At 36.3% G+C, this 13,524-nt stretch overlaps 1 protein-coding gene across 1 annotated transcript in view; it reads right to left on the bottom strand.

Moving 5' to 3' along the window:
• The window catches only part of TECTA (tectorin alpha), a 465,600-nt gene that overhangs the window by 437,433 nt on the left and 14,643 nt on the right, over window positions 1–13,524 (bottom strand). The window contains exon 6 of the mRNA XM_053691581.1: window positions 9,259–9,671. Coding sequence (XP_053547556.1) covers window positions 9,259–9,671 — 413 coding nt within the window. The remainder of the gene's footprint in view (window positions 1–9,258; window positions 9,672–13,524) is intronic.

Here is a 13,524-nt window from a genome sequence, read left to right on the forward strand (position 1 = left end):
GTGTAATAACTCTACTGGAGCACAAGGACATACAAGTGTAATAACTCTACTGGAGCACAAGGATATACAAGTGTAATAACTCTACTGGAGCACAAGGACATACAAGTGTAATAACTCTATTGGAGCACAAGGACATACAAGTGTAATAACTCTACTGGAGCACAAGGACATACACGTGTAATAAATCTATTGGAGCACAAGGACATACACGTGTAATAACTCTACTGGAGCACAAGGACATACAAGTGTAATAACTCTATTGGAGCACAAGGACACACAAGTGTAATAACTCTACTGGAGCACAAGGACATACAAGTGTAATAACTCTATTGGAGCACAAGGACATACAAGTGTAATAACTCTACTGGAGCACAAGGACATACACGTGTAATAACTCTATTGGAGCACAAGGACATACATGTGTAATAACTCTATTGGAGCACAAGGACATACAAGTGTAATAACTCTATTGGAGCACAAGGACATACAAGTGTAATAACTCTATTGGAGCACAAGGACATACAAGTGTAATAACTCTATTGGAGCACAAGGACACACAAGTGTAATAACTCTATTGGAGCACAAGGACATACAAGTGTAATAACTCTCTTGGAGCACAAGGACATAAAAGTGTAATAACTCTATTGGAGCACAAGGACATACTGGTGTAATAACTCTATTGGAGCACAAGGACATACAAGTGTAATAACTCTACTGGAGCACAAGGACATACAAGTGTAATAACTCTCTTGGAGCACAAGGACATACAAGTGTAATAACTCTACTGGAGCACAAGGACATACAAGTGTAATAACTCTCTTGGAGCACAAGGACATACACGTGTAATAAATCTATTGGAGCACAAGGACATACAAGTGTAATAACTCTACTGGAGCACAAGGACATACAAGTGTAATAACTCTCTTGGAGCACAAGGACATACAAGTGTAATAACTCTATTGGAGCACAAGGACATACAAGTGTAATAACTCTCTTGGAGCACAAGGACATACACGTGTAATAAATCTATTGGAGCACAAGGACATACAAGTGTAATAACTCTACTGGAGCACAAGGACATACACGTGTAATAACTCTACTGGAGCACAAGGATATACAAGTATCATAACTCTCTTGGAGCACAAGGACATACACGTGTAATAAATCTATTGGAGCACAAGGACATACAAGTATAATAACTATATTGGAGCACAAGGACATACAAGTGTAATAACTCTATTGGAGCACAAGGACATACAAGTGTAATAACTCTATTGGAGCTCAAGGACATACAAGTGTAATAACTCTATTGGAGCACAAGGACATACAAGTGTAATAACTCTACTGGAGCACAAGGACATACACGTGTAATAACTCTATTGGAGCACAAGGATATACAAGTGTAATAACTCTACTGGAGCACAAGGACATACACGTGTAATAACTCTACTGGAACACAAGGATATACAAGTATCATAACTCTCTTGGAGCACAAGGACATACACGTGTAATAAATCTATTGGAGCACAAGGACATACAAGTATAATAACTATATTGGAGCACAAGGACATACAAGTGTAATAACTCTCTTGGAGCACAAGGACATACACGTGTAATAAATCTATTGGAGCACAAGGACATACAAGTGTAATAACTCTACTGGAGCACAAGGACATACACGTGTAATAACTCTACTGGAGCACAAGGATATACAAGTATCATAACTCTCTTGGAGCACAAGGACATACACGTGTAATAAATCTATTGGAGCACAAGGACATACAAGTATAATAACTATATTGGAGCACAAGGACATACAAGTGTAATAACTCTATTGGAGCACAAGGACATACACGTGTAATAACTCTATTGGAGCACAAGGACATACAAGTGCAATAACTCTATTGGAGCACAAGGACATACAAGTGTAATAACTCTATTGGAGCTCAAGGACATACAAGTGTAATAACTCTATTGGAGCACAAGGACATACAAGTGTAATAACTCTACTGGAGCACAAGGACATACACGTGTAATAAATCTATTGGAGCACAAGGATATACAAGTGTAATAACTCTACTGGAGAACAAGGACATACAAGTGTAATAACTCTACTGGAGCACAAGGATATACAAGTGTAATAACTCTATTGGAGCACAAGGATATACAAGTGTAATAACTATACTGGAGCACAAGGACATACAAGTGTAATAACTCTACTGGAGCACAAGGACATAAAAGTGTAATAACTCTATTGGAGCACAAGGACATACATGTGTAATAACTCTATTGGAGCACAAGGACATACACGTGTAATAACTCTACTGGAGCACAAGGACATACACGTGTAATAACTCTATTGGAGCACAAGGACATACATGTGTAATTACTCTATTGGAGCACAAGGACACACAAGTGTAATAACTCTATTGGAGCACAAGGATATACAAGTGTAATAACTCTATTGGAGCACAAGGATATACAAGTGTAATAAATCTATTGGAGCACAAGGACATACAAGTGTAATAACTCTATTGGAGCACAAGGACATACAAGTGTAATAACTCTATTGGAGCACAAGGACATACAAGTGTTATAACTATATTGGAGCACAAGGACATACACGTATCATAACTCTATTGGAGCACAAGGATATACAAGTGTAATAACTCTATTGGAGCACAAGGACATACAAGTGTAATAACTCTATTGGAGCACAAGGACATACTGGTGTAATAACTCTATTGGAGCACAAGGACATACTGGTGTAATAACTCTATTGGAGCACAAGGACATACACGTGTAATAACTCTATTGGAGCACAAGGATATACAAGTGTAATAACTCTATTGGAGCACAAGGACATGCAAGTGTAATAAATCTATTGGAGCACAGGCACATACAAGTGTAATAACTCTATTGGAGCACAAAGACATACTGGTGTAATAACTCTATTGGAGCACAAGGACATACACGTGTAATAACTCTATTGGAGCACAAGGATATACAAGTGTAATAACTCTATTGGAGCACAAGGACATGCAAGTGTAATAAATCTATTGGAGCACAGGAACATACAAGTGTAATAACTCTATTGGAGCACAAGGACATACAAGTGTAATAACTCTATTGGAGCACAAGGACATACTGGTGTAATAACTCTATTGGAGCACAAGGATATACAAGTGTAATAACTCTATAGGAGCACAAGGACATACAAGTGTAATAACTCTATTGGAGCACAAGGACATACAAGTGTAATAACTATATTGGAGCACAAGGACATACATGTGTTATAACTCTATTGGAGCACAAGGATATACAAGTGTAATAACTCTATTGGAGCGCAAGGACATACAAGTGTAAAAACTCTATTGGAGCACAAGGACATACTGGTGTAATAACTATATTGGAGCACAAGCATATACAAGTATCATAACTCTATTGGAGCACAAGGACATACAAGTGTAATAACTCTATTGGAGCACAAGGACATACTGGTGTAATAACTCTATTGGAGCACAAGGACATACAAGTATCATAACTCTATTGGAGCACAAGGATATACAAGTGTAATAACTCTATTGGAGCACAAGGACATACAAGTGTAATAACTCTATTGGAGCACAAGGACATACTGGTGTAATAACTCTATTGGAGCACAAGGACATACACGTGTAATAAATCTATTGGAGCACAAGGACATACAAGTGTAATAACTCTATTGGAGCACAAGGACATACAAGTGTAATAACTCTATTGGAGCACAAGGACATACACGTGTAATAAATCTATTGGAGCACAAGGACATACAAGTGTAATAACTCTATTGGAGCACAAGGACATACACGTGTAATAAATCTATTGGAGCACAAGGACATACAAGTGTAATAACTCTATTGGAGCACAAGGATATACATGTGTAATAACTCTATTGGAGCACAAGAATATACAAGTGTAATAACTCTATTGGAGCACAAGGACATACTGGTGTAATAACTCTACTGGAGCACAAGGACATACAAGTGTAATAACTCTATTGGAGCACAAGCATATACAAGTATCATAACTCTATTGGAGCACAAGGACATACACGTGTAATAACTCTATTGGAGCACAAGGACATACAAGTAAGTGTAATAACTCTATTGGAGCACAAGGACATACACGTGTAATAACTCTATTGGAGCACAAGTATATACAAGTGTAATAACTCTATTGGAGCACAAGGACATACAAGTGTAATAACTCTACTGGAGCACAAGGACATACACTTGTAATAACTCTATTAGAGCACAAGGATATACACATGTAATAACTCTATTAGAGCACAAGGATATACAAGTGTAATAACTCTATTGGAGCACAAGGTTATACAAGTGTAATAACTCTATTAGAGCACAAGGACACACAAGTGTAATAACTCTATTGGAGCACAAGGACATACAAGTATCATAACTCTATTAGAGCACAAGGATATACAAGTGTAATAACTCTATTAGAGCACAAGGACATACAAGTGTAATAACTCTATTGGAGCACAAGGACATACAAGTGTAATAACTCTACTGGAGCACAAGGACATACACGTGTAATAACTCTATTGGAGCACAAGCATATACAAGTATCATAACTCTATTGGAGTACAAGGACATACAAGTGTAATAACTCTATTGGAGCACAAGGACATACAAGTGTAATAACTCTATTGGGGCACAAGGACATACAAGTGTAATAACTCTATTGGAGCACAAGGACACACAAGTGTAATAACTCTATTGGAGCACAAGGACATACAAGTGTAATAACTCTATTGGAGCACAAGGACATACACGTGTAATAACTATATTGGAGCACAAGCATATACAAGTATCATAACTCTATTGGAGTACAAGGACATACAAGTGTAATAACTCTATTGGAGCACAAGGACATACAAGTGTAATAACTCTATTGGGGCACAAGGACATACAAGTGTAATAACTCTATTGGAGCACAAGGACACACAAGTGTAATAACTCTATTGGAGCACAAGGACATACACGTGTAATAACTCTATTGGAGCACAAGGACATACAAGTGTAATAACTCTATTGGAGCACAAGGACATACACGTGTAATAACTCTATTGGAGCACAAGGATATACAAGTGTAATAACTCTATTGGAGCACAAGGACATACAAGTGTAATAACTCTACTGGAGCACAAGGACATACACGTGTAATAACTCTATTGGAGCACAAGGATATACAAGTGTAATAACTCTATTGGAGCACAAGGACATACAAGTGTAATAACTCTATTGGAGCACAAGGACATAAAAGTGTAATAACTCTACTGGAGCACAAGGACATACACTTGTAATAACTCTATTTTAGAGCACAAGGATATACACATGTAATAACTCTATTAGAGCACAAGGACATACATGTGTAATAACTCTATTGGAGCACAAGGACACACAAGTGTAATAACTCTATTGGAGCACAAGGACATACAAGTATCATAAATCTATTAGAGCACAAGGATATACAAGTGTAATAACTCTATTGGAGCACAAGGTTATACAAGTGTAATAACTCTATTAGAGCACAAGGACATACAAGTGTAATAACTCTATTGGAGCACAAGGACATACATGTGTAATAACTCTATTGGAGCACAAGGACACACAAGTGTAATAACTCTATTGGAGCACAAGGACATACAAGTATCATAACTCTATTAGAGCACAAGGATATACAAGTGTAATAACTCTATTAGAGCACAAGGACATACAAGTGTAATAACTCTATTGGAGCACAAGGACATACAAGTGTAATAACTCTACTGGAGCACAAGGACATACACGTGTAATAACTCTATTGGAGCACAAGCATATACAAGTATCATAACTCTATTGGAGTACAAGGACATACAAGTGTAATAACTCTACTGGAGCACAAGGACATACAAGTATCATAACTCTATTAGAGCACAAGGATATACAAGTGTAATAACTCTATTAGAGCACAAGGACATACAAGTGTAATAACTCTATTGGAGCACAAGGACATACATGTGTAATAACTCTATTGGAGCACAAGGACATACAAGTGTAATAACTCTATTAGAGCACAAGGATATACAAGTGTAATAACTCTATTGGAGCACAAGGACATACAAGTATCATAACTCTATTAGAGCACAAGGATATACAAGTGTAATAACTCTATTAGAGCACAAGGACATACAAGTGTAATAACTCTATTGGAGCACAAGGACATACAAGTGTAATAACTCTACTGGAGCACAAGGACATACACGTGTAATAACTCTATTGGAGCACAAGCATATACAAGTATCATAACTCTATTGGAGTACAAGGACATACAAGTGTAATAACTCTATTGGAGCACAAGGACATACAAGTGTAATAACTCTATTGGGGCACAAGGACATACAAGTGTAATAACTCTATTGGAGCACAAGGACACACAAGTGTAATAACTCTATTGGAGCACAAGGACATACAAGTGTAATAACTCTATTGGAGCACAAGGACATACAAGTGTAATAACTCTACTGGAGCACAAGGACATACACGTGTAATAACTCTATTGGAGCACAAGCATATACAAGTGTAATAACTCTACTGGAGCACAAGGACATACACGTGTAATAACTCTATTGGAGCACAAGGATATACAAGTGTAATAACTATATTGGAGCACAAGCATATACAAGTATCATAACTCTATTGGAGTACAAGGACATACTGGAGTAAAATAACTTTTTATTGCTTATTAGAATTATTTATTTAACCAATGCCAAACCAGCTCCATAGCAGCAATACTCTACCGGGACCTAGCTGAACATATATATGTTGAGCCACTGATAAGAGGCATATGAATTGCTGCTCCTGAGCCTACCTAGGTGTGCTTTTAAACAAAGAATATAAAAGTAACAAAGCCAATTTGATAACATTGGTAAACTGAAAAGTTTCTTAAAATGGCACACTCTATCTGAATTGTGAAAGTTTAAAGGGACAGCCTATAGTCAAAATTGAAGTTTCATGATTCAGATAGAGCAGCAATTTTAAGCAACTCCTATATCAATTTTTCTTCGTTCTCTTGGTATCTTTATTTGAATGTAATCTTAGGAGCCAGACCTTTTTTGCCTCAGCACCTGGGTAGCGCTTGCTGATTAGTGGCTGTATTTAGACACCAATCAGAAAGGGCCACCCAGGTGCTGAACCAAAAATGGGCCGACTCCCATGCTTACATTCTTGCTTTTCAAATAAAGATACGAAGAGAACGAAGAAAAATTGAAAGTTTAATTTTGACTAGACTAGTCCTTTAAAGGGACAGTTTAGTCCAAAATAAACTTTCATGATTCAGATAGAGAATGTAATTTTAAACAATTTTCCATTTTATTTTTATCACCAATTTTACTTTGTTCTCTTGGTATTCTTAGTTGAAAGCTAAACCTAGGAAGTTCATATGCTAATTCCTAAGCCCTTAAAGGCCGCCTCTTCTTTCAGGGCATTTTGACAGTTTTTCACCACTAGAGGGTTTTAGTTCATGTGTGTCATATAGATAACACTGTGCTTACGCACATGGAGTTCAGGTGAGTCAGCACTGATTGGCTAAAATGGATGTCTGTCAAAAGAACTGAAATAAGGGGGCAGTTTGCTGAGGCTTAGATAAAAGATAATCACAGAGGTAAAAAGTGTATTTATATAACTATGTTGGTTGTGCAAAACTAGGGAATGGATAATAAAGGGATTATCTATCTTTTTAAATAATAAAAATTATGGTGTAGACTGTCCCTTTAATTTTTTACGTATTATAGCATTTTTTTTCTTAGCTTATTATTTGCCAAAAATGTTTGATTTTGCCAAAACAAATCTGGCATACAAAATAAAAGTGCAGCTTTTACACATAAAACATGTGTTTTTGTATGAAAGAGATCAAGTAAAATTTGTTCTGTTTCAATTATATTTGAACCTACAACAGCTATATTGGTGGATATTGACAAGCCTACAAAATTGCTGATAAAAAAGTTGATTTATTCAGCAGAGACACAATCCTTTAAAAAAATACAAAACAAAATATTTGAATAAATGTTGAAATACCATTATGCTAGAAAAAAGGCAGTGCACGGCTAAATCAGAGTTAAAATGTGTTACTGTGAATGCACAAAAATGATTGTAAGCTAGAAATGACCAAATATAATAAAAAAGAAAGAAAAGGGTACAAATATATAGTTGAAAATGGTTTCCATGCAGAGCTTTCAAATCTAGTACTTCATTAGTTTGAACACATCATTTTACTGCCATTGCTGAATAAGCCTAGCGAAACAAACTGTCACTCATTTTTCTATGCATAACCATTTTAGGGGGGGCAATAAAAAGTGATAAAAATTTGAGATAATATAAATGTTTCTGTAAAAGCCATATGCAGAGAATAACCAAAAAGTGAGAACATTTTGACCCACAAAAAAGAATTAAGCAGATTATTATATTTTTTTGTGGTTGCAATAAAATGTAGCTTTAAAAGAATAAAGACAAATTTAGGAGAAGCCGATGTAATATGGCAACAAATTGTTGTTCTCATAAAAATGATACTTCATGTTGTAAAAAGTAAATCTAAAGCCCAATCTCACGCACCATTTAAAGTGAATGTAAATTTTGATGCTAAAGTGCCCGGTTTTAAAAAATTTGATTAAAAATGAGGCACTTTAATTCATCAAAATTTACATTTCACTTTTTTTCACCTTTTAAACTTGACAGCAATTTACTTCTATTATTTTACTCCAAAAACAACCACTTTGTTCTTCAGCACTGACACTGGGGGATGTAAAAGGTGACAGTGAAATATTAGAGTTGCTTAGAAAGTCTCTTCACAATTTTCTGACCCTGATACGTTACACACGAAACCAAATAATCAAATATGTTTTGAAGGAAGTGTCCAAGAATGACTCTGGATTAAAAAAAAAAAGGAATATTTGCTAGCAAAATTGTTTTTGCATTGCTGCTTTTTTAACAAAGGATGCCAAGAGAATGAAGCAAATTTGATAATGGAGGCAATTTGGAAAGTTGTTTAAAATTGTATGCTCTATGTGAATCATGAAATGTTGGGTAGTGTGTTCCTTTAACTAGAGTTACCCATGGAGTAAATCTTTTCTCCTATAGTCAAAGATGATGAATGATTCATAGTTATTTGTGTTAGTTTTATACCTTCCCCTCTCAATGTAATGCATTTGCACATTCTTACCTTCACTTTGCCGAAACTGTCCTTTGGAATTACAATATTATAAGAATAGACCTCTAGAGAAATGTCCTTTATCCATGACACGGATGACCCTTCACGGTTCTCATTCTTGGCTTCTACACTGAAAAAGGGGAGATTGTTCCCAGGCCAGCAGTGTCTGGCTAAGAGGTAGGAGCAGGACCCTTGGAAATGAAAGAGAAGACCATCAAAGGTGTGGTAATGAGGGTCTCCAAACACCACACAGGTGCTACTTTCCACTGGAAGACACTGGAAAAATTTCTCCTTTGGTTCACAGACTTCATATGGGCCACAGATTGACTCCTGGCATAATACTTCATTATTAAAATCCAAGCAACGGCATCTTGTGGTACAGTTTCCACTCTCCCAAAAAAGCTCCCCCTGTCGCAAAAACTGCCCTGAAAAAGAAACAAAGTCATTTTAGTGCAAAAACCATGGGAAGAGAGTTACAGTTAAAAACAGCATTATTCAACAACAGCCTTCAAATAACCCTACAGGAAAGATTTCTAAATGGCATCTTCATATGATAATAAAATATGGCTACAGCATTATATTATTATAACATACTGTTGCCACATGTTTAAAGGGACAGTCTACTCCAGAATTTTATTGTTTAAAAAGATAGATCATCCATTTATTACCCATTCCCCAGTTTTGCATAACCTACACAGTTATATAAATACACTTTTTACCTCTGTGAAAATCTTGTGTTTAAGCCTCTGCAGACTGTCCCTTATTACAATTCTTTTGACAGACTTGCATTTTAGCTCAGTGCTGACTCATAAATAACTCCACAGGAATGAGCACAGTGTTATCTATAGGACACACATGAACTAGCACTATATAACTGTGAAAAGCTATCAAAATGCACTGAGATAAGAGGCGTCCTTCAACAGGTTAGAAATTAGCATATAAGCCCACCAAGGATCAACTTTCAACAAAGAATACCAAGAACAAAGAAAATTTGATGACAAAAGTAAATTGGAAAGTTGTTTAAAATTGCATGCCCTAGTGCCCTCTCTCCCCCCTGCTCTTTGACGTCTCAATAGAACCCCTGGCGATCATGGTCAGACATCAATTACCAGGAATTAAAATAGGTAATCAGATTATAAAAATTGCCCTTTATGCGGACGAAGATTTACTATACCTTTCTGACACTCAAACCAGTATACCAAAATTCTTGGACATTGCCGCTAGGTTCGAATCCTTCTCAGGCTACAAGATTAATCAAGCAAAATCAGAACTACTATGGCTTAGAAAAAATAACAACTCTCCCTCCAATATTCCTTTTAGTCTGGCGACAGACTCTTTTAAATATTTAGGAATTCTCATTTCTTCTACACCTGGGGAGCTGTATGACCTTAACATTACTCCAATCCTAAAAAGTATAAGGGAGAAATTGAAAAATTGGCAGTGCCTTCCAATATCTATCTCTGGTCGGATAGCTCTATTCAAAATGGTCTTATTACCAAAACTTTTTTACATACTTCAGAACACTCCATTAATTTTATTGGAAAGGGATATTCGAATACTTAATAGTGCACTCAGCAAATTCATTTGGCAAGGGAAAAGACCAAAAGGATATCTTTAAAGAAGTTATCTCTCTCAAAAGAGAATGGAGGTCTTGCCCTGCCTAATATTCGCTTCTATAATTACGCTTTCCTTGTGCGAGTGGTGGCTGATTGGATTTTCCATAGTGATTATATAACAAATAATTTATTAGAGGAAACTATATGCTATCCGTATATCCCTTCAGCATTAATCCACTGTCCACCTAAAGAATTACCAAGAGAAATTAAATTACTTAAAACTTTTTCTAATCCATTGAAGGCCTGGTGGAAAGTGGGGGAACTTTTATCTCTAAAATGCAAAGTCTCTCAATATTTGCCATTTTTTGGGCAATCCGAAATTTCCTGTAGGTTTGAGCTCGGCACTTTTTAAGACCTGGCATAATCAGGGCTTGGACAGGGTGATATATTTGATCGATACAGAGAGAAAATGTGTCAAATCTTTTGAAGAATTAAAAAAAGAGTTCAAAATTAATAATAAGGATTTTTATGCATATTTGCAAAGTAGACACTTCCTTACAGAGCTTATGAAAGAAACAGGTTGGACTTGGTCCTTGGTCAAACTGGAAAGCTGGTTAACACTCTTCAAAAATGGTCATAGGTCCATCTCCTTATGCTACCAACTGATTAATTCCAGTAAAGGTGAATCGGAGCTAGAGAAAATTACTCTATTATGGAACCAGATGATTCCTCACTCCAATATTGATACTGAATCCGTTCAATTATCAATTCAGAAAGTGGCTCAGGCTACCTTGTCAGCTTGATACAATGAAAAGTGAAGAGGAAAAAATGGTTGGTGTGGAAACAGTCCAAAAGGGTTAAGTGTCAAAAAAGTGTTACACAGATGAGATTCCTGATGGAAATAAATGTATCAATCAAAACCACTCAAGTACTTAAAGTATAAGGGCATACAAAGTGCCTAATTTCTCCTTGTGTGTTGATAAACAGACCACCTGGAATGACACTTAAAAATCAATACACTTAACCCCCTGTATGAGGGCGCTAGAATCAACAGTGGGGTTCCTCCGCCCCTCTGTATGAAGTAATAAGTGGAGAACGGACCCAAAGTTACTTAGTACATCACACGATATGCAACTGAACACAAAAACGTAACACAGCTTCCCAGACTTAGTGGAGAATCATACCTTTCCTTTTCAGCGTTGTAGTGGTAGTAAACGTACTGTTACTCCATAGTCGTCTCCCCGTCTGCGTGAGTTCCGGTCCCTTGTCTCCAACAGCGCTCCTATGAAATAATTACCCCTGCAGCCCTTTGCCGCAAGCTCCGTGCTCACTCTGGCCCCAGAGCAAAATTAACTGAACAAAAATTTGAGAAGCACTCGAGCGGCAGCAGTTTAGTGCATTTATTCAGAAATTCCAATTATGGACAAAACAAAAATGGTGCAAAAAGCAACAACATAAGGGTAACAAAACCCAAGTAAAACAGAGTTAATGTGAACTGGAGTATCAAAGTGAACGGCTTATGCGTTTCGGCCTAAGCCTTACTCATAGCAGACTTAATGCACATGATCTGGGAATGCCCTAAAATAAGGCATCTTTGGTGGAAGCTAGAGTTTTGGCTTAGCAAAACTCTTAAAATCTCTTTTTCGGGTATAACACCGTTACAAACTATATTTGGACTATTGAATCATAATGCGCATCACATAAATGATAAAATAATTCTTTTGTCCATATTGGCAACTAGATACCTTATTCTTAAAAACTGGAAGTCGAGGGCAACACCATTTATCCCAGAGATTAAAAACTGTCTGAAAAAACAATGTTTGTTAGAACAAAGAGACACTAATCTAGACAATGAATTGGATATCAGACAATTTTTAACAAATGGTCAGTGTTCATCAGATCTCTGCCGGATACGGAGATAAATGATTTAAGTTTTCCGTTTAGAAACTCTGAATTGATACTCCTAATAGCCTGGTAACAACTAAAGAAGAGAGAACTAACTCAATAGGCTGCTCTGGGTGTACTCTTACTGAGATCCCGTCAATTATAATCCTTTGAGTGGGTGAGGGGAGTGAATTGAACGGGAGGGGATTTACTCTCTTTTTTTTTCCCCCCTTTTTTTTTTATGTTTTGTCGGGTTGTTTTGTTGGGGTTGGGTGGCTCTTATACATAGAGATAAAATTCAGCTGAAAAACTTGATAAGTATTGAATTGGAAGAGCTAGGGCTTAAATCTATGCTAATATTATTATTGTATTATTAACTGTTAATTAAGCTATGTTGAATCCAGGTTACATCATTAAGTTTTGATTGTAGACTACCCTTGTGTTAAATGTTTAAATTGTGTCTTGTATGGCGTAAACAAAATGCTGGAAGTTATTATGCTGAATAATAAAAATAAAAAACTAATAAAAAAAAATTGCCCTATTTGAATCATGTAAGTATAATTTTGACTAGACTGTTCCTTGAAGCTCTGCAAAAGAAAAGTTTTGCAAATGATCTTAGATGAATTGCTTCTCCTGCTCAAGACATTCAAGACAGTTGCAAGAGAACTATGTGCTTAACCTGTTTTTTACGCAATTGTTTAAAGTTCATACACTCTTAACTAAAAATAGCATTTCTCTGTTATATTGAAATGTTATTTTACGTATTTCACTGTTTGGGTTGATCAGCAGTTTGGTCAATGGGGTAGACTAAGTTGTGCTCAGGTAGAGAAAACCATTA

The sequence above is a fragment of the Bombina bombina genome, chromosome 8 (assembly GCF_027579735.1).
Source record: "Bombina bombina isolate aBomBom1 chromosome 8, aBomBom1.pri, whole genome shotgun sequence".
NCBI classification, from domain to species: Eukaryota; Metazoa; Chordata; class Amphibia; order Anura; family Bombinatoridae; genus Bombina; species Bombina bombina.